General features: G+C 43.3%; 1 protein-coding gene across 1 annotated transcript in view; it reads left to right on the plus strand.

The window, feature by feature from the left end:
* Window positions 1-2302: 2302 nt before the first annotated feature.
* The window catches only part of GRK3 (G protein-coupled receptor kinase 3), a 119334-nt gene continuing 99180 nt past the window's right edge, over window positions 2303-22456 (plus strand). Inside the window, exon 1 of the mRNA XM_045534349.1 lies at window positions 2303-2582. Within this exon, the coding sequence (XP_045390305.1) occupies window positions 2470-2582 (113 nt within the window). The 5' untranslated portion in view covers window positions 2303-2469. The remainder of the gene's footprint in view (window positions 2583-22456) is intronic.

The raw sequence follows: 22456 nt of genomic DNA on the forward strand, positions 1-22456 counted from the left end.
CACTATTAATACCAGAAAAAAAAAATGCCCCCGGGTAATTGAGTCAGCTGACTGAAATGGTGTAGCGGCCCCAGTTAGAGAACCGAATTTTGGACTCCTTGTTCTTTCTGCTAGAAGAGTGATTACTTGTGTTTATAAATGCCAATCGTTTTTTGCCATTTTGGTTCTTAGAAAAGCCCTAGGGAGATGTTATTTTTGGTAAGGGGTCTTCCTGCTTCAAGTGTAATGACCGCGAATAACCAGTTTCAGTATCTTCTCTAGCTGCCAGGGTAAAACGAAGCAAAATAAATAGAGGAAGTGCCCTGACCTTTGTCAAAGAGAGACTGGGTGCCAGGCAAGGTGCATTTTTAGGTGCGTTTTCTCCTCTGTCTTCTCAACAACGCTTGGGGAAATGGCCTCATTAGCACTTGACCTATGAGAACAAGAGAGGTAAAATGCTGCCCTAACATCACCCAGCTCTACCCAGAGCAGGGATTTGAATTCAGGTGTGTCTTGTTCCAAACTTACTACACCGTGCTGCTAAGGGAGGAAAAAAAGAACAAAAAAGTGTTCTTCATTCAAGTCAAAAAGGACCAAGAAAATGTAGGCAGAAGTCAGATCTTATCACGTGGAAGCCCAAGTGATAAAAAGACATATTGAAAGAAACTGTATTAATTAAATCATAAAAATGTATGCTTTTTTTAGGAACTTACTCCTCCTCCGGGGTGACCTTTGACAAGACATTCTGTGTTCCTGTTTTCAGGCAAAAAAAAAAAAAAAAGTGGGTGGAAGATGAAAGTTTGCTATTTGGCGTATGTGTTATCTTTGTCTTGTTAATATATTTTGTGCTTGGTCGACCACTCTGCTTTCTGCTGCCAGACCACGCTCCTTCCACTTGCGTTCCTACTTTTTACACCCCTCTTGTCCTTTTCTGGACAACTTTACCCATATGGTGACTTGGATCTTGAGAAACGTCCAGCAAACTGGCCAGTAGTGGTGGCAGGCACAGCAGGGAAACATTGAGGCAGAGTGGCCCCGCGGGAGACAAGACAAAAGAGGGCAGGGTTCTTTTGATGACAGAATCAAACTGCTTCTGCTACAGCTTTACATGAAACACCCCAAATTTGACCTTAACCACTTCTGGTGGGCCCTGTTAGCCCTGTAAGCTATTGATAGAACATTCATTCAAATTCAAAGTCTAGGCTCAGGGTGCAACGTGATCAATTGGGATGAATTAAAGGAATTTTTTTTGATTAATTAATTTCCAGCTCAGGTCTTCTTAAGACTGCCTGGGTGTTCCTTAACACCACTCCAGCCTGAATGCCACACGGGTTCTGAATGTGGGCTTGTGTGCACCGCTGCAGAAAAATAAGAAGCAACTGAAAGCCCCAGGCAGGGGTGGGGAGTGGGAAGGAGGGACGGAGCCCGAGGATCAGGAAGCTGGAAATTCCCTCCTGCCTGGGCAGTTTGGGCTCCAGCTCTCCCAGTTCCCTAAATCCCACCACGGTGGGTGTGTGCGCTCAGTCCTGCTCCCCAATTGTCTTTCGCATCAGTGGTCAAACCCAAGAGCCACAGCTCTCTAACCAGTTCTGTCCCCTCAACGACCATTTAAACTCCCAAACTCAAACTTCTCACCTGAGTGCAAGCGAGTGGCGACCTTCTTAAGCAGAGAGCCCTTCCAACAGCGCGTTCCCTAGGGGCAGCTCTGTTCCCGGGTGCGGGTGGGGAGCTCTCACCCCGCCTGGCCCTGCTTAGCGGGAGACAAGCAACTTTCTCCAGCGTTTACCCTTCGCTGAGTTCACAGGGGGATGTTCCAGGGCGGCTCGGACCACCAGGCTTCATTATCACCTGCGGGGGCAGGTGGGACACGTGCATTTCTGGGGCCACCCCACACCTCCCGGATGATGCCGATTGCCACTGTCCAGTTGGAGAACTACAGTGTCCAGGGCGCGGAGACCTCCCCGATGCCCCTAGGGTGGTGGGCGTCGTGCCCAGCGCTGCCCTGGGGGAGGTGACGGGCGTGAGAGCGCCTGGATCTCGGGGCGGGAGGTCGGGGCAGCGGGCGAAGAGGAGGAGGAGGAGGAGGAGGAGGAGGCGGAGGAGAGGAAGTCCCTCGTGGCCACCCCGAGGGGAGGGCGGGCCGGCGCCCGCAGGGACTGGGTCAGGAGGCGCGCGGCGGGCCGGGCCCCTGCGCGCGGGCACCGAGGGGCGCCAGGCGTCGGGCGCGCGCTCCCCGCGGACCCTCGCGGGAGGGGCGGGGGCCGTGCGCGTGCGCGGGGCCGCGGGCGGCGCGCGCGGGGGCGGGGCGGGCGCGCTCGGGCGGCGGCGGCGCGCGGGGCGCGGGTGGGGCGCGCGCTCGGGCGGCGGCGGCGCGCGGGAGGGGGGGGCTGCCCCGGGGCGGCCCCCCCACGTCGGGGCGCTGCGGGCGGCGGCGGCGGCGGCGGGAGCGCGTCCCGTCCGGGGCCCGAGGAGCCGCCGCCGCTCGCCAACATGGCGGACCTGGAGGCCGTGCTGGCCGATGTCAGCTACCTGATGGCCATGGAGAAGAGCAAGGCCACCCCGGCCGCCCGCGCCAGCAAGAGGATCGTCCTGCCCGAGCCCAGGTACCGGCTCCCGCCCGCGCCCCCCGCGCCGCCGCCGCCCCCGGGCCGCCAGCGACCCCCTGCGTCCGGGAGGGTCGGGCGCCCGGCTGCGCTGCCCCCGGCCGGTGACCAGCCTCGTCCTTCCGGTCCCTGAAATGGGGGCATCGCAGGGCTGTTGGGGGGACTCGAGGAGAGACGCTCCGAAGTGCCCCGCGCACAGCGAGCGCCCCAGCGAGGGGCTGGGTATGACTTGGTTGGACCAGCTCCATCCCTGTCCCCCTCTCCTCTGCTGTCACTGCCCGTCCTTCCAGCCCGATCCCCGTGGCTCTCCCTGCTCCACTGCTGCGGTCCTCTCCAGCCCCCTCCTTAAGGTCCCCTTCTGCCCCTTGCCTGTCGTTCCCTTGAGCTCCATCCTGCTCCTTCCTTCCCTGGTCCATCCCCTGCTCAGCCCCCTCTGGGCTCTTTGGCTGGGGCGTGCAGGCTTCTTGCCTTTCGTCGCAGGTACTTGAGCTGCTGTTTTCACGGCTTGCCTTCCTGGAAGGTCCATCGGTCCAGGCAGCCTCCTAGCATGTTTTCTCCTCTTGTGCCCCAGGCGGGATTTTGACCCACTCTGTTTTCTTTTTGGTGCTAAGTGTGTCACCTGAGCTGCCTTTCTCAACTTGCAGATCCCCTGGTGGCACTTTATTAAAAGGTTGAAATGGGATTCGCTTAAAAGGGCACATTGAATGGGTGCTTCCAGACTGGCATTGGTTGCTAATTTATCCAAGAAGGACCCCCGTTGAATTGGCCAGGGGCTTGGTGAAGTCCATACCAAGTTGCAGGTTTATTTCAAATGATTTATCATGGATGGACTAGTAAAAACATTTCACTAGTTCGTGTCATTAGCACTACCCCAGAAAAGATTGTTCATCAGGTTAGTAGTGAGTTTCAAATAATGTATCGAAGCATCAGTGTTGGATTTTTCCTCCAAGCTTCTTTCTTGATTAACACCATCGTGAGTTGTACAGCTAATGTGGTTCCTTGAAGCGAAATAGCTCTTGGTGGAATTGATGATAAAAGGAGTAATCTTCTTTATGATGAATTTGAAACCATGCAATTCTGTAAAATCTTGGAATTGAAACCATAACTATTCTCCATTTGAAATCATCGGTCCTTCAGGCATTATACAGCCAAGATTGCTTAAATGTTACCTTGACTTAGAAAAAAAAAATCTTTCTTTTGATGCTAAGTGATCATCAGATTATTTTTTTAAGTTCATTTACAAGCCCTATGATATACAATATATCAGTCCCTTTGAGTTATTTGTTGTGAAAAAGCCATTGTGCAAATGAAGACATGCTTGCTAGATGGTTTTGGTTTGCGTTCCCTCCTTAGCTCATGCCTCTTGTTCGTTTTTGTAGTGTGTGCTGTTGTGACAGACAATGCCAAGTAGTGGAAATCAGGGAAAAGTGCAGACCTTTCTGGAGTGCTGTGAATTTAACACTCTTTTCCCAGAGTTTAACATATCTGAAGCTAATTGAAATCAGTGCTGTTTAAAATTTCTGGCAAATGGGTAACTTACTTAGAGAACAAGAACCCCCAAATCAAACCTAAATTTCATTTGGAAAAAAAAAAAAACAAAACAACTCTGTACATTTCTATACATGTGGTATAAAAATCCTTAATTTTTTTTTCTCTTGCCTTTCCTACTCTCCCCAAAGGGTATGGAGTCCTAAATAAATAGGGTTTCTACATTTAAAATCAATAAATCTCAACTCATGGGCATTTTTTTTTGTATATTTTTTAGTAATATACTATTACTAAAATTAGGAACTTCTGTTCATTATTTTTTCTTGGTGTTGAACTTAATGTGACTTCTGCTTTTTCAGTACCCCTCTTAAGAATATACTCATGTGCTTAGGGTATTCACTTCCTTATATGAATGCCTTTGTTTTTCGGTGGTATTCTTTGGTGATGCTCTCTTTTAAGGCAGAATTAGTGACCATGAGCATGTTTCTTGTATTTTAGAAATGAGAAATATCCACAGGAGAGTAATTTTAGGAAACAGCCCTTTAGTAATTGTTATTCTGTTGCTATTTTTTGAATAGACTCTTGAATTAGGCCATTGTAATCTCTTCCAGAGATTCTAATTTGTTTTGTATTTATCTCAAGGGCTTTGGCTTTAGTTTTGTAATGTAACCATTTACATAGTAACAGTCACTCCTTGTGCTGGGTTAGGATTCTGTTACATTGAGATTATCAGGTAGAAAAACATCTTGCAGAATTTTCTCTATCACTGGATGGCAGTAGCTTACCCGCTTGGTTTGGGGATAGGGGTTTGGGTGGGTTCTAGATCCTGTAAGAAGGTTAATTTCATGTTAAAATGCCTCAGCATAATGACTCCAAAGGCTAGTATGACTTCACTCTGTTGGTAAAGGGATACTATTCAAATGTTTTCTGATAAGAGTTTCTATTTCATCTTCATTATGGGGTGAGCCATATGATCACCAGTTTTTGGTATTCTTGAAGAAGGTGTTTAGATTTGCGCTTTTAGCATCTGCATGAGATGCGTACATTTTAACTTGTCATTGGTCTATCACTAGTTATTTTTGATTTCCAGCTAATTATTTGGAGTCACTATAGTATTCTGTGTGCTTTTTTATTTTAGTTACTTTGCCTTTTTCACAGTTGTAAACAGAAAAGCATCAGAACTAAACAAGGTCTAGCTAATTTAAATGAAACACTAGGTCTGTATTCTCCTGCCCGTTACGGGAGAATCTAAGAAAATGAAACATTCTGCCCAGGGCAGATTTTGCTTTCTCTGAGATGGCAAGAGGCAAACATTTTGTTATGTTGACACATTATTCAATTAATGAACCAGTGAGTGCAAATCCTGTAAAAGCTGACTATTTGTTTGAGTTATATAGTTTACTTTAGTTTGCTGAAATGTTTGTTGAGCAAATGTAGCTGATAATGAGCCTATTGGGAATGGTAACCCATGACCCATGGGCTCACTGTGGAGGCCCAGTTAAAATAGGAGCGTTTAGATGTGTGTGCCAGTTGTTTGACACCATGTTAGAAAATAAGTATTTTTATTTAAGTAGGGTCTATTTCACAAGCAAAAGCCCACAAAGGGTCAACATCTTATGCCCTGGAGTGATTAAGACAGCTTCTGCCATAGGCTCTATTACTGTGTTAACCTTTTTCAAGCAGAATGAAATTCAATTGACTTGAAATGACACAGAGTTGAAAGAAGTTGAGTAACATGAACTTCATCTTTCCCCTGGAGTCTCATTTCTGTTTGTCTGGACATTGACAATTTTGGATCCTCTATTGCAAAGCTTGCCCTTTCAAAATAGTCATACACTGTGATGGAAAGATCTGAAAACAACACTTTAAAAATTCTTTATAACTTTCTAGGAGCACTCTGACCATCTTTCAGGACATTTTTATGGTACCGTTTATTATATTAATTCAGCACATAGTTGTAGAGTCATTTTTATGAGCCAGGCATGGAGATGCTATGATGAACTCTACCACAGCCCTTCCATCAAGGAACTTACAGTCTAGTGTGAAATACACAGAATTGGGTGTTTTAAGTGCGCCTGCTTGAAGATTCTATTTGACCATGGGCAAACAGCATTTGGATGACTTTTATTATTCTATATTCATAGACCATAGAATTAATGTAGAATGTGGAATAATTCATAGAACATGTTTGCTAAGTGTTTTACAATAATTCTTAAATGATTTCCTTTGAAAGAACTATCCAGACATAGTGTACACAGTAACGTAGTTTGTGTCTTTCTATTTGTAAAACCATCACATGTAATTATTGATCTTGAAAAGTGGCACAATTTTCTTCTCTTGTGGAAATGAAGTTTGTTCAGTAATTTCCTAACTCTAATCAATAAGTGATTGGTGGATAACTTCAAATATTCCTCTCTGTTTGGGTTGTAGAGTGTTCGACCTCTTCAGTCTCCTGTCCCCACAGCCTAACTTTGGACTGAAAAGTCAATGTTGAAAGGACGCATAGCCTGTAGGGAGAAAGCATTCTTTGCTATTGATAGGAATATTTCTATGTACGAAACAGTGGCAGTGTTCTTGCTTCTTTTCCACTAAGGTACAAACTCAGAAGGTAATTTGTTTTGACCTCTCAATTATTATTTCATTCTTGGTCAAAGTTAATTTGTGCCAGTGACTTGCAGATACAAGGGCAGGGTGTAGCAGCCAATTCTTGGAAATAAATGTTCCAGTGCAATCAATGTTGGACCTAGAATCTGCTTTGAATTGAGAGCCTCTTAGATCTCTTTGAGGTACAGGCAGCCCTGGCTTTTATAGGCAAGGTGTTCTTAGAGACAGTCTCTTAAAGTGCTGCCCCAGCGCACCGAACTTGGCTTTGCCAAACATCTGTTTGGATGAGGATGGAAACTATCAGAGGAAGGTGTCAAGGCTCTAGGAAGGGAAGAGCAGGTCTTTTTCAGTCCGTGGGTGGCCAGCAGAATAGTGAGATGCAAAGGGGTAGCTAGCAGGACTCCTGGGGTCCCTGTGGCTCTGACAAGGGAATGAGAAGTCTAACCTCTGCGAAGCAATAATATAATAACTGTCGTTAATTGTGAGCTTAGCCTCCGTCAGGCAGTTGGCATAATTAGTTCATTTCTTCCCAGAAATAGTTCTACCAGGTGAGGAGCATTGGCCCCATTTTCCAGAAGGAGCAGACACTCGGGGAAGGTAATGAACTCTGCCCAGGTAATACTTGACAGTGGCCCAGGCAGAAATCAAACCCAAGTTTGCCCCAGCCCAGGGTCTTCCCAGCTTGGGGAACGGCCTCCCCAAAAATGAATAGCAAAAACTCCCTGGCCTCTTATCTCGCAAGGAATGGTCGAAACTGTGATCCTTTTTATTCTGGGGAGAAATCATCTTGAGGACCGTCCCCATCAGCTGCTAGTCCTCAGAGACTGACAGAGAACAGCCTGTCCTCTGGGACCTGCGAAAACGGTAATTATGACTAAGTGAATAAGCAGCTCGCTCCTTATTTCCCAGGAGGAGTGTGAGGGTTAAATGACTGTTCTGTTTAACACAAGACACGCAATCTTGCTGGTGTTAATGAGAAACTGTATAATAGACTGTCTCGCTCCCCCGCGCCCTGTCCGCCCGGCCTCCAAACACGGTTTCTGCCATGTTTTTACTTAGAAAAAGGGGCAGCCTCAGCTGTCCCCTCCCCTGAAATGTTCATTTCTGGGAAAAGAGTAAAAGGGAAAAACAATACTTTTGGCTTTATTTGCAATAAAGATCAGTTTCTCGTTCCAGTAATCTTCTTTAATAAATTCCAGTTAATCATAGAATTACATACATGATTTTAATAAAATTATAATTAAATCTCTGATTTCAGTAAAATCATACTCGCAGACCACTGTAGGTGAAAGTGTGCTCTGTGTGCATGGCTCTTCGTCTCTCCTTGTCCTCTGGACATTGGCAACCGGGAAATGGAAATGATTGATTTGGCAACTTTTACTCTATCATTGTGAAATCATTTGTATGGTTAGTAATTTGCATGCTAATGGGGCTGGATACCCCCCCAATGAGCACCCCCCCAACTGCCTCTGCTTCTCCTCTTTCTCACTTCTTTATTCTTCTGTTTCTATTTTTGGCATTGATTAGAAGTTAGACTCCTCCTGCCCCCCCCCCCCCGGGCCTTTTTTGATTGTTCTATGGGTCTAAAATGCAGAAGAAGTAATAACTTGGCTCTTCATATCCTGTAAATGTTTCTTCTAATTTTGGAAGCCTTCTTTTGGGTCATCTGTGCTTCAGCTGGTGCATAAGCATATTTTAATACTTTCTATGTAGGACGTTACAGAAGGAGCCCACAGAGAATACAGTGAAAATGTGTTTGCAGTTCAGATATTTTATGATTGGTGGTTGGTACAGGGCAGCCTCGACCCCACCTTGGGCCTCCACTTTTGTCTGCTACCCCTTCCTCCTCCCAGGGTCTCAGGAGCAGGAAAGTGTGATTATATGAAAGTAGCCAGCCCAGACCTCCTTCCCTAGTGTGCTGGAAGGTCAGCTGTCATTGCTGGCCCCTCACTTTTCTGTACCACCCCCACTACCTGCCACACTGTAATAAAAGAAGGTTCCAGATTAGGAACCAGGACATGAGGATCTGATTCCACTGGCCACTTGCCACAGGACCTGGTTAGTCACTTGAATTCACTGTGTTCAGTTTCTCCATCTGTAAAATATAACACCTATTCTTTTCTGATCATGAAAGTCCCAGTAAAAATCTCTGTCTCATGAGAATTTTCTATCCATACATTTGTAAATAGCAGAAAACATTAAAAATGACTCATATTGAATTACAGATACAGATAACACAAGAAAAAAAGTTTCGAAGAGATATTAAAAGACATGATTTTTTTTTTTTTTAGTTTACACCGTAGGATTGTTGTTGGGATTATATTAATATATAGTATGAGATGTAAGTAAACCTTAAAAATGTACACAACAGTAGCAGATATAAGGCAGGTTTATAAGGAGACCCTGTGCTATGTACTCTGAGGAAGAGAGAGTAGGTTAGGGAGGTAAGACTTCTGAAAAATGTTGTTGGCCTGGATCAGAGAAGAGCAAACCTTGCTCCTTAGACCCATAAGTAGGTGAGTTGCCCAGATTTCTCAGTGCTCTTCCTCTAGCTGCTTGTTGTGGCACTTGTATGTCTAGAGCCTTTTGCACACGATGCTTCACTCAGTTCCTTTTTTCCCTCCCTCCTTCCCTCCCTTCCTTCTTTCCCTTCTGTTGTCCATCCATCTATCCATCCAGCAGGCCCTGGTATCAGTGCATCAGAGTTCATGAACATGCTGCTTAAATATGTATAACCAGGCAGTTAAGAGAGTCGACTCATTCTTTAGAGGTCTTTGCTTCGGTAAATTGAACCAACAATCCTAATCTAAAAGCAGCTGACTTCGGTGTATTGAGCATAAAGGTGATTCATTCTAGTCTTCCTTAGCCATTAACAGGTTGCATATTGATAACATGGAATTGTAGCATCTCATGTTCGAAAAGATCTTGGAAAGCATCCAATCTCATCATCCATCGGGCGACATCGATGGGTGACTTCCCTCTCTAATATCCAGCCAGGGCATCTTTGATGAGCATCTTTGGAAACTCTTCAGGGTTGGAAAGCTCTCTTGCAAAACATTCTGCGCATTGATCTCTTACTATCCCTTTGTGGTCATGCAAAACAAGTTCAGTTCCTCCCAAATGTGACAGATCTTGGAATGTTTGAAGGCAGCTCCCGTGGCCCGTGGTGACTCTTCTAGGAGGCTGTCCCCAGCTCCTTTAGTCAGTCCTCATTGTCTGCTAAACTGTGTGCCCGGCTCTGTGTAGTGTATGCTCCTCAGCCTGAATATCACCAAGCTGAGTAAGAGTGTCAGCATTTATGAAGACCAAAAAGATATCTGTAAAATTATCATAATTAGTTTCATAATGGTAAAAGTCGTAATGAATTCTATTTCAAGTGTATGGTTGAGTCCCTCTGAAGGTCCATTTTAGGGAGAAATGTTCTGGTTCCCTGAATGCCTTAAAATTCCTTACACCAGTGTGACTAGGGGATGACTGTTTCCGTTAGGATTTGTAAGCTGGGTGTGGGTGACATGTATTGTGACAATAGCTACCATTGCTGAGTGCTAAAGAAATACTCAGCACTGTATACATCTTAGAGAATTATGGGCTAAAATATTTTAGGAAGAAAGTGAGCTTTTAATTATGCTGAAAAAGTCATCTTCTGAGGATGTTAAGGGGGCAGGTTGCATATATTCAAAAACACCAAACCCCATTAGCTAGAGAAGACAGCAAGTTTCTTTAATGTCCACAATAAAACTTTCTTAAATAATATTCTCTTAGTATTTGTGCTCTGTGGGATTCATTAGTACCTTGATCTTTGATCTTTATTATCTAGATAATTATAAGTCTGGTTACATTTTCAGGTTATTTCTTCTCAATTTTCTGTATCTGTATTGCCTTTGATAAGGCTTTAAGTTAAAAATGAACTAAAAGCTACATGGAATGGCATTTACACAGCTGTTAAATATTGCAGACTTTCAGTTTTGCTTTGTGAATGTCTAAGACTATGATGGTATTTTGCATATAACTTTTTAAGAAAAAATATGAGGTGTTTGGTGGGGGTGGGGTGGGGGTGGTCTTTAGTCCACTTAAAGTGGAACTAATCCTAAGGGGTAAGGTCAAGGGACTTTAATGTACATCTTTAGCCTGTTCCTACTTTTTTCAACTAAATTTCTGTTTCTTTTCTTATGATACCCTGTGATAAATCTTGTCATGACAACAGTAAGTATAGAATAGAGTGTTAAGTTTTTGTGCTATCTTTTGTGTTCCATTTTGGACCTGCTTCTTTCTGTTTTGTTTCCAGTGGCAGTGGAGGGTTTTTGTGGACAGGGATTTCTTAGGGTTTAATCATTCAGTTGATTGGCTTTTTTTTATTGTTGTTGTTGTTCCAACGTGGAAAATTAGCTAGTAGCTCTGCATCTCTGTCCTTTAAATAAAAGTGATCTACTTGATACTGGATTGATGTTTTAAATTATTTAAAAAATTCAGGTTACTTGGCCAGGCACAGTGGCTCATGCCTGAAATCTTAGCACTTTGGGAGGCCAAGGCAAAAGGATTGCTTGAGGCCAGGAGTTTGAGACTAGCCTGAGCAACAGAGTGAGACCCCCATCTCTACAAAAAAAAAAAAAAAGAAAAATAGAAAAATTAGCTGGGCATGGTGGCATGCGCCTGTAGTCCCAGCTACCTGGGAGGCCGAAGAAGGAGGATCGCTTGAGCCCAAGAGTTGAGGTTGCTGTGAGCTAGGCTGACGCCACTGCACTCCAGCTGGGGCTGTAGAACGAGATTCTGTCTAAAAAAAAAAAAAAAAAAAATTCAGGTTACTCTACAAGAAAAGCTTATTTTGGTAGAAACTGCTTCCTATGAGATTTGTGTTTTAAGTGGAGCATTTTGGTTCTGACTGTCTTGTGACTATCTGGGGTAGCATATATGATGGCCGAACAGATAGAAAAAGCAAGACAAGTTTGAAGTGCCTCAGTGGTTCTAGCCTGTTAAAACCCTCTTTCCCTGATTCTCAGGAAAAACACTCTAGAACTGGTGTGTAAATTGGGTCAGTATTGAAATGATCTTGATGCGAGGCTGACTTGGCGGGCTTCTCATTTGGCTCTGTATGCGTACTTGTTAACCTGTTACGCCCAGGAATGACTGATGATAATTTAGTTCATGTTGGGGCCATAGACTTGAATTTAGGGTTTTAAAAAACCCCACCAATACTTGTATATAGTGCCTACTATAATAGTTTTACACATATTAACCTTTTTAAGGTTTTACGATTATCCTTTGTAGTAGGTAGAAATTCTAGAAAGAAAAACAAAATTACTCTCGATATGTCCATGTGGAGATGTGGAGAGGTCTATTTTATCGATTTGGGAAAAACTGGCTCCCTCCTTAGACATTAGCATCTTCGCTGTGGTCCAGGCAGGGAGTGGCTCTCAGCCTTGCAGATGCAGAAACAAGATTTTATCGCTATGGTGAGCATCTGTCTGTTGTGCAACTCACGCGACCAGCAAAGTCTGCCCGGCTAATCCATTCTCTTCTTACTCTTATTTTATTTTATTTTTTTTCTTTTCTTTTTGGTGGAGACAGGGTCTCACTCTTGCTCAGGTTGGTCTCGAACTCCTGAGCTCAAGCAATGCTCCCACCTCAGCCTCCCAGAGTGCTGGGATTACAGGCGTGAGCCGCCGAGTGAGGCTCCCACTCCCAAAAGTGCACCAACTCGCTTACATGGTAGATTTGAAAAGCCAAAGTACAGCTAGAATGTCAAGTTCGCTCCTTTACATTAAGCCCTAACTGTCGCAGGAGCCTAGGTGCCCAGCGTCTGTGTGGCTGGAGCTTTCTCCCCTGGGGTTGCCCTCATGGGACACAAAGTGACCATCCGAAGGTGGGGTAGTGAGCACAAGCCCATGGTCGAATGGTTACAGCATCCGACTCTGCAGCTCCAGTAGCTGGGACTGAGCCATCTCTTCGTAGGGGTGGCTTGTACTGGATGTAGAACACTTGAAATCTCTGGCAGTGGGTGGCTTCTGCGACAACTTCTCTTTCCATATTTCCGTGTTTCCTGTTCTAATTGGCTCTCTGTCCTAATTCCAGTCCTCCACTGCATTTGATAATACACCTTTGGCATTTCTCTGCCCTTTGTGTTCTGTATTGGTTTAAAGTTTTTATTCTCAGAGGACAAGCATTTTTCTTCATTGAGAGATTTTTAGAAATGGCTCCATAATACTCATCCTCCTGTTTTAGAAGGAGGAAGTTCAGGTTCAGGGAGAAGTTAATTGCTCAAGGTCATACTGATAACAAGTAACACAGCTGAGCCTCAAACCCAGGTCTTCTGATTCCAAATGTGGTGTACTGTAATAAAAGCTGCAGACGATATTTTGCCAGGTGTTTGGGTAGAGGAACATTGTCAATTTCGGACATTGGTAACACAGTTTGAAAATACGTTGTATTCATTCAATAAAGGTTGTCAACGGCAGGGATCTGAGGTGCCCCAGTGACATAATTTCCCTGGACACTGTGGCTTAATAATAAATATATCAATAATTCCTCAGAAGATGTCATAGATTTCATGTTAAATAATAGGATAATTAATAATGATGGCAGTGTTATGACTTGAGAAAAGCTACATGTCAAGAGTTTTTAATGTCTTCTTACCCCAAATATCTTTTTTTGTGTGTGATTTCAGATGCAACCTTATTTTAAAAAACAGAATTAAAATTCATCTCTATCCTTGTCAATAGATAAATGAGTACTCTGGACTTGAGCATGTGTGTCAGTTGTTCTAGATACATGTTAGTAGTCCATTCTGAATTGTGATAGAAAACTGATGAAACAGGTTGCATATTTAACCTTTACAGAGACAGGTTGTTGAAGTCGCACTGGGATGGAGTTCTGTTTGTCAGGAACACATTAGTGAGTCCGTTTAGACTTGCCTTCATCTGGTTATACATGATGAGCTTTTCCTTGTCAGTAATGCATGGCTCCGGCTCAGTCTTTTGGATTGCTGCAGGGTGTATCAGCGCTGTTACCTTCTTAACCCTGTGTTCATAATCACAAGTGCTATTGCAGTGAATATTCTTACATATGTATCTTTGAGCCTGTGTGTGAGCCTTTCTCTAGGATAGATACCTAGAACTAAGTAAGACTGGGGCATTTTCAGTTTTGCTAGCTGATGACAAATTGTCCTCTGTATTTTAAAAATAAATAGAGCTGCAAAGAACTTTTAAACTTTGTGCAGCAGTCTTACTGTTAGCAGTAATGTTATTGTTAGTTTGAAATTATTTCATATAAACAATTATTTTACATAGACTGTATAGATACAGTTGGGTAAAACAAAAAAGAATGATGTTATTGCTGGTAAGAACCAAGATTTTAATTGTAAATGACGAGATACATGCGTATAAGGTAAGAGTTAGGTAAAAACCCGGTCAGGTTAGATTTGAATTGGAAGGTCATTTGAAATCCATGATTTTTTTTCTTTTCAAACATACGTATTTATCAGCCCCAGCCATTGAAAAGTCCAAGAAACAATTGCAGTCCCATCACCCTGCACAACTGCACCTGACTCCAGATATGGACAGGGCCCGGGCGAGATGAGCCCGGAACCTCTGTTATCTGTTGTATCAGAAAACAAAGGAGCCATCCAAGAGCTGAGCTGGGTACCACGTCTAACGAACTCAGAGGCCAGAAGGAGGGGTTCCCACTGGCAAAGGTGGGACGCTCTGAGCATCAGAAGAATATGACTGCAATTGATTAAAATTCTCTGGACATATACAAACCCATGATGGTCGGCAGAATAATGGCCCCCTGAAATGTCCACATCTTAATTCCCAGAACTATGAATATGTTATGTTACATGGCAAGGGGGTATTAAGGCTGCAGATGAAATTAAGGCAGCTAATTAATGTGCCAAGTGGGTGGTAAAACGATTGTCTTGGATTATCTGGGGGGCCCACTGTTGTTGCCGGGGAGGCAGGAGAGACAGTGTCAGGGTGATTTATTGTGAGAACGAGTTGAGACCAGCCACTACTGGCTCTGAAGATGGGAGGATGGAGGAAGGGGCCGTGGACCAAGGAATGCAGGCAGCCTCTAGACTCTGGAAAAGGCAAGATAATGGTGCTCCCTTGGAACCACCATAAAGGCATGCAGCCCAGCTGACACACTGATCATAGCCCAGTGAGATCCATTTCAGACTTCTGACCTACAGATCTGTAAGATAATAAATTTCCATTGTTTTAAGCCACCACATTTGTGTTCATTTTTTATAGCAGCAATAACAAGCTAACATATTCATGCTATGCAAAAAGAGAGATTCCCCAAGCAAAACATAGCAAAACACCGTATTGATTACCACCGACAGTCAGACTTATTCCCCTGTCTCTGAGAAGCAACAGTTAAGAAGGGAAAGAATTAGGCATTTATCTTGGTTTCCTGTACCAACTACGGTTTAGGGTAATCAGAAGCCGTAGTCAACAGGAGAGATTCTTTACACAAGAATTGCAGCAAATGAACATGGAAGGAAGGGTGGGGTTTTAAAAAACATCAGCATTTTGCAGTTCTGAATGAAAGTAGTGATTTAGGCAAAGATCATCAACCATCAACGTATAACATCACTACATGGAAGGTTGATGGGGAATTTCAAATGGAGAAATCAAACGATCACCAACGGAATTTTCTGCGTGATTTTCCCATCACTAGGCTGAGTAACTATGTGCCCCCTTACGCGAGGTGACGTAAAGTCCCAAGACCACCTGGAAAGTGTCCCTGCCGCTTGGCGGCCTTGGATGTAATCATGTCCTCTGAGCTCACTTTCAGTTCGTAGGGAATACGGACATAGAGGACAAGCTAAATGGCCCCTCGAGGAGGCAAACAGACAAATCCGGAGTGGGGAAGTCCTCCAGGCCTGTTGCCTTGGTTTCCTCAGTAAGTCACTGAAGATAAAAGGTGGGGGTGGGGTGGGGAGAGTGGGGGGGCTCTAGATTACAACAGATTTAAGGGCTTCAACAATCAAATGAGTGTGTGGATCTTGATTAGGTCCTGACTCAAGCCCACCAGCTGTACAAAATCATGGAAATGTGACTCCAGACTGGGTATCGGATCTTCAGGAATTACTGCTATGTCCAGGGTGGCATCAGGAAGTGATCACAGAATGTGTTGTTATGAGGAATATGTCCATAATTTTTAGAAATGTAAACTGAAGTCGTAAGGGTAAAATGACAGGTGGTCTGAGATCAGCTTTAAAATGCTTTAAAAAATGAAGGCAGGGTGTGGTTAGAAGTAGCAGATGTCAGCCCTGATAACTGGTGCTCAGGGGCGGGTGATGGGTTATGGGGCTTAGTATACTGTACTCTTTCTCATAGTTGAAAATTTTTACGGTAATTTTTAAAAACAGTGGAGTAGGTGGCTAGGAGTGAAGACCACAGCTATGTTCCTGCAGGGCTACTGGAAACCTCAGTTGTCCCAATGTCATGTGTGAGAGCACCGGGGACTTCGGATGGACATTCACAGATAAGAAATGTACTGCATCTCAGGCAACTTGCACTGAAGGGAGGAGGATGTATTTTTTGGAAGCTGTGTTAGATGATTCAAAAAGAGGCTTCGTGAAAGTGATTACAGAGATGTGGGTAGAGTTTTAATAAGCTCATTTGCAACCAAAGAGTCCTGACTAATCCGAGTAGAGTGGACTGATTTACAACCTCTTGACCTGAAGACTTGCCATAGAAAAATGAGAAAGAAATGCAAAAAGGCCATTAAAGGGCAAAAGCATAGTAAGAAATGACATTTTAGAAGACTACACCCATTTTCTTCGTGAGTACAAAAGACTTCAATGAACTTCATTCAGATTATGAATATCTATTAAATCATAGCTCTGATGTTTAAACTTAGTAGGAAAAAACTAATAAGCCGTGCTATTTAAGATGATCTATCCTCTCAGCTTACTCACCATATGAGCCTAAGGAAACTTTGCAATGCAATTCTCTCTTATTAAAATTACTTTAACAGCTTTCTATTTTTAAATTACATGAATATTGATTTGTCAAAACATTTCAAAATAATTATTTTAAAATAAGTGTTTCCTAATGTGTTCCTCTAAGACAGGCCTTACTAAGTAATTACCAACAAGATTAGTATGGAGAAAACCAAAATTTTATTGAGAAGCAAAAGAGAATCTGAATATATGGAGAGCCATAACGTATTTCTAGATAGGAAGACTCAATATTGTGAAGATGTCGGTTCTCTTCAAATTGATCTATAAACTCCAGATCAGAATCGAAATGAGAATCCATCCAAATGAGAATTTTAAAGAACCTCACAAGCTGGCAGGAGGCTGGCTTGCTTGAGCCCAGGAATTCGAGGCTTCAGTGAGCTGTAATCACACCACTGCACTCCAGCCTGGGCAACAGAGCAAGACCCTGTTTCTAAGAAAGCAAAACAGGGCATGGTGGCTCACACCTGTAATCCTAGCAGTCTAGGAGGCGGAGGCGAGTGGATCGTTTGAGCTCAGGAGTTTGAGACCAGCCTGAGCAAGAGCAAGACCCCATCTCTACTAAAAAATAAAATAGAAAGAAATTAGCTGGGCAACTAAAAATACATAGAAAAAATTAGCCAGATATGGTGGCGCATGCCTGTAGTCCCAGCTACTCAGGAGGCTAAGGCAGGAGGATTGCTTGAGCCCAGGAGTCTGAGGTTGCTGTGAGCTAGGCTGATGCCATGGCACCCTAGCCCGGGCAACAGAGTGAGACTATCTCAAAAGAAAAAAAAAAAAAGCAAAACACAAAAACAAGCTTATCTTCATTCATCTAGAGGAGAAAATGGGCAAAAATAACCAAAAGACTTTTGAAAAAGTAAAACAATGGAGTTCTGCTCTTCCAAATAAAAAAAAAAACACGTTGCTTTAGTGTTTAAAATAGTGTAAATATTCATATATGCACGTATATGTTAGTACATATGAATTTCGTTTACTTTCATAAAGGTGGCATTTTGAGTTGAGGGGGAAGAGTGGTGTGTGATCGCTGGCTATCAAAGTTATAGTCCATCCACATTGTGCCCAAAGGTAAATCCCAGGTGTTTAATGAGATAAAAATATTAAAAACACAAGAAGGTAAGGGAATGCATTTTTATTACGCTCAATCACAGAGGGGTTTCCTAAGTAACCCCCAAACCCGGAAACCGTGAAGGAGGAGATTAACACAAATGAAAAGTCCTCAAGTGACAAAGGTGTCATATACCAAATCAAACGACAATGGAAAAATTATACTGAATGATCTCCCGTGGATCACATTTTAGTGTGTAAATCCATTTGCTTAGATAGCGCTGGTTTACTGCAATCCCAGCCTGGCTCACATTGTTCTAGGGAAGAAAGGGGTTAGGAGGTCTGGACCGTGTTTGGGTGTTCAGAAACTATGGCAATTTGCATCAAATGAGTTGGCATTTTTGCTAATCGCAATTTCATCTGTCAGTCATTGGGAAGGAAGCGTTTGCCTTTAAAAAGCCATGAAAAGCTGGACGTTAATTTCATGGGTGGTAATTTATGAATTCTTCTCACATAGTTACAAAAATAAGTGAGTCCAAAAGTGGAGGCTATTTGTGGCCTGGCATTTTTTTTATTTTTTTATTTCTGTAGTTGCTGTTGTCCTTTGTCCATTTTGTTTGATTATGTGGTGCAGGCTAACAGGACTTACAAGGTCCTTCCTGAGAGGTCCCCGTGCTTCTCCTCCCTCCACACCTGCCAGTTGTCCTTCAGATTCCGCAGTTCGGCGTATTGAACTGGGTTCTGGCGCCCTGCTGTTGCCCCTGCGGAAGCAGACCTGTCACACTGCACTGGGACTGCCTGTGTCCTCCACTGTCACCCCTTCTGGACACGAGCTCCTTGTAAGGCAGGATTCACTTTATTCAGGGATTCACTTTATTCCTAGAGTAAAGCACAGTGCCATGCTCATGGTAAGAATATTAATAGTACATACCTTTTGAATGAATGAATGGCCAAATGAACACATGAATGGTCTTTTCCTTTCCTTCCCAAAGAATATATGTATTTAATATCCTATATTAGATATAGCTAATATCCAAAATATTTCACTTTTTTCTTTCCTTTTTTGAGACAGAGTCTCACTCCGTTGCCTGGGCCAAAGTGCAGTGGCGTCATCATAGCTCACTGCAGCCTCAAACTCCTGGGCTCAAGCAATCCTCCTGGCTCAGCCTCCTGAGTAGCTAGGACTACAGGCGTGCACCAACCTGCCCTGCTCATTTTTTTAAAAAAAGTTTTGTGGCGATGGGGTCTTGCTATGTTGCTCAGGCTGGCAAAGTATTTAACTCTTTAGAGATAGCTCTGACAAAGATTTGATTCTTCAAGCGGTATGAGATCAAAAATTCTTGAATTCATTTGAATGTGCAAAAAATATTGTGTAGGTTGTAACATTATTTTTAATGCCAAATTTGGACAGATTTGGCATTATAAGTTTTTTAAAAACTATGAAAAATAGTTTTCTCTAAACAGTGTTAGGGTAGCTTATGGGAGAAAAATGCTAGCTGAGAAAAACTAATGATTTATTATTGAATAATGAAATATACAAATATGAAACTAGAATCAGCTGGGGGCAGAGGCAGGAAGGTGGTGAAAGCCTAAAATCTTTGGGAGAACTGCCTCTGAAGACTTGCGTTTGTTTGGAAAAATGGCTTTGAAATCTTTGCAGCTATACGCGGCTTCACTTTTCAGGGTTTGTTACCTGCGGTCAACCGAGGTCTGAAAATATTGAATGGAAAGTTTCAGAAATAAACAATTCATAAGATTTAATTGAGTTTTAAATGCTGTTCTGAATAGGGTGGTGAAATCTCACGCCATCCCTCCTGGGTGCGAATCTACACTGTAGGTGCTACCGGCTCGTGAGTCACTTAGCAGCTGGCTCGGTCATCACAGCAACTGTAACCCTGATTTCACCTAGTGATGGCCCCAAAGTGCAAGGGCAGTGATGCTGGCAGCTCGAATATGCCAGAGGGAAGCTGTAAAGCTCTTCCTTTACGTGAAAAGGTGAGAGTTCTCAATGTGAGGAAAGACCAAAAAAATAAATTAATAAATGAAAGCATGCTGACATTGCTAAAATCTATGGTAAGAGTGCATCTTCTATCCATGGAACTGTGAACGGTATTTGTTATAATTGTTCTATTTCTTATTAGTTCCTGTTGTTAATCTCTTACTGTGCCTAAATTATAAATTAAACTTTATCATGGGTATGTACGTAGAGGAGAAAACAGTGTATATAGGGTTTGGCACTCTCCGAAATTTCGGACTCTACTGGGGGTCTAGGAACAGATCCCAGTGAATGAGGGGCGCGCTGCAGAAGGCCAGATTTGCAGTCTGGTTTTTCTGGTCTCAAATTTCCTTTTTAGACCAAGATGGTTTGAGAAACATAGATAAAAGGAAACTCGGTGCCCTTTCCCTTGAATTGAAAAGCCATCTCTATTCGTTAGAGTATGGCCTGAGCCGGTGTCACAAAGAGACTCAAGACACAGTGGCGCAAAGCCCAGGCCACACCACAGACAAGTTACATCAGCATCTTGGTGGAGGGGGCTAAGCACCAATATTTTAGAATATCTTCCCAGGGGATCCTAGAGTATAGCCAAGCTTGAGAACCACTGGTCTAGAGAAATTCCGAGCTGACCAGGGAGGGACTTAGCTGTGCAAGGCAGGGCCATCCCCGGGCTTGGACGTTGGCTCTGCCACCCCCACTGCAGGGGTTCTGCCCCGCAGCCCAGACAGGTGTTTTGGTTACTGCCGTTTCTCCGTCAGGAGGAGGAAGTGAAGCTCAGCACTTGCCTTTGAGGAAGTGATGGGGAAGTTCTGTAGCACTGGTCACTTCTCTGCAGAGTCCACTGGTGGGGGTTGGGTCATGTGACTATCTAGCTGCAAGAGAGGTTGAGAAATGTGCTATTAATTTGGGTGGCCATCTGCCCGGCTCATTCTTGAGGCAGAACGGCTTCCATTACTGATAGGTAGAAGGATATGGTGGCTACCATGCCATCCATTAATTAAAACTGAATTTATTATCAGTTGTCAGTTACCAACGCTAAACCTCGCCACAGAGTTCAGTTGATCTCACATAAATAATTATGTGCATATGAGAGAGTTACATACACACATGTTCACACCATAGGCTAGATGTAAAGGCTTGGTGGAGGCTTGTAGTTTTTAGTTTATATTAATTTTAAAGTCCCTAACTGCTCTTTCTTTCATTGTCATTTATAAGAGCGTTGAAGAGTGAAAACACTGCTATTGGTTTTTTGTTTTTTGTTTTTCATTTATTTGGGCTCCCTTGATGCAAGCTGTTTAGAGGTGCAGAAAAGCAATTTCAGACAAGGCATATTCCAGTGATGTCAGTTGACACCCTGGTGATGTCATCACACCAAGGTTGTTAAAGGTTAAATAGAAATATCGTTTTGGTAGAGTCCCATTTTCGAGAGTCCCTCTATTCATTAGCTTGCTAGATACACCCTTAATTGTAGAACCAATTCTCGGGTACAAATTTAGTATTAATGAATGAGTCTAATTCATCTTTCCATATTCCTGTGACCGGAATACTTCCAGACCCATGGATCCTTAGCAAATGTTAACTGACTTGACTATGCTTATGTTATATCAGTGTGTGGAATTTATTTAGAAAAGTGGCATTTATTCATTCACTCCTTTGTGGACATTTCACAGGGACATGTTGAGTCCTTTGGGGTGCCGTGGTGTTGAAGGTGGGGGACTGAGTACCAGGGTGACGGCAGATGTCCCTCGGGAGTTCACAAGTGTAGAGGGCGACACAGAGATTCTAATCATTACAGTCCATTATGGGGAACGATATGACAGTGACAGTGACAATGGGAACAGAAGCCAGAGGGAGGGCTGACCTCTGAAGAGTCGAGGATCGGTCCGTAGTGTTGGTGACCCCTGAACTGGATGGATCACAGAGGATGAGTAGGAGGTTTTCATGTGAAAAAAAAAAAAAAAAAAAAAAGAAGGCATTAGAGGGAATGGCGTTTACAGAAGGACGGAGCAATGAAAGAGCCTGTTTCTTTTATGGAAAGTAACAAATCAAGCATGGCTGCAACACTAGAAAGACAACTGCAAGCCCTGGTGCTGCAGCCCCTTCGGAAGTGCCCCCTGCAGCGTGCTAAGGAGTTTAGACCCTGGGCAAAATGAGAGGCCGTTGGAATCTTTTAAATGAGATAATTACATGGTCAGATTTGTATTTTAGGAAAATGACTCTCAGAGACAAGGAACAGGCTGCTGCCCCTCCTACACAAGTGTCTCTGCGTCTGGTCTCTCTCTGCTAATGTTGCCTCGACACAGGCAACACCCCAGCCCTAGAACACAGCTGCTTCTGTATTGTCGCTAATTTTAAAGGATTTTGATAACAAGATGAATGGATTCTGAAATGACTGTTGTAACCAATTTAAAGAGATGGCTTGGATTATGAAATTTTAGTCTCTTTGATTAGGTAAACCAATAATCCCATAGATTTGTTCATCCTTCAAGTGGCGTCTGTTCGAGGATGACTTTTGTATATGACTGTTTTCTTGGGCCAGTGACATTCAAGTATATTTAATGTCACTTTAATATCCAGTTATATGTTGCAAAGAAAAAGGCATTAAAAGCAGAATGTAGATTGTCAAAATACTGTAGGAAAAACACGAAGGAACTTAAATTCACATTTAGCTTACTTGGATTGTGATCTTCTGAATGTAGTTTGTCCTGTGCTGCATTGCTTAATAATATGCAAATTATGTATGAGAGCTTTCTGCCAAAGATCTGGGGAACTGAGGAA

The sequence above is a fragment of the Lemur catta genome, chromosome 21 (assembly GCF_020740605.2).
Source record: "Lemur catta isolate mLemCat1 chromosome 21, mLemCat1.pri, whole genome shotgun sequence".
Taxonomy (NCBI): Eukaryota; Metazoa; Chordata; class Mammalia; order Primates; family Lemuridae; genus Lemur; species Lemur catta.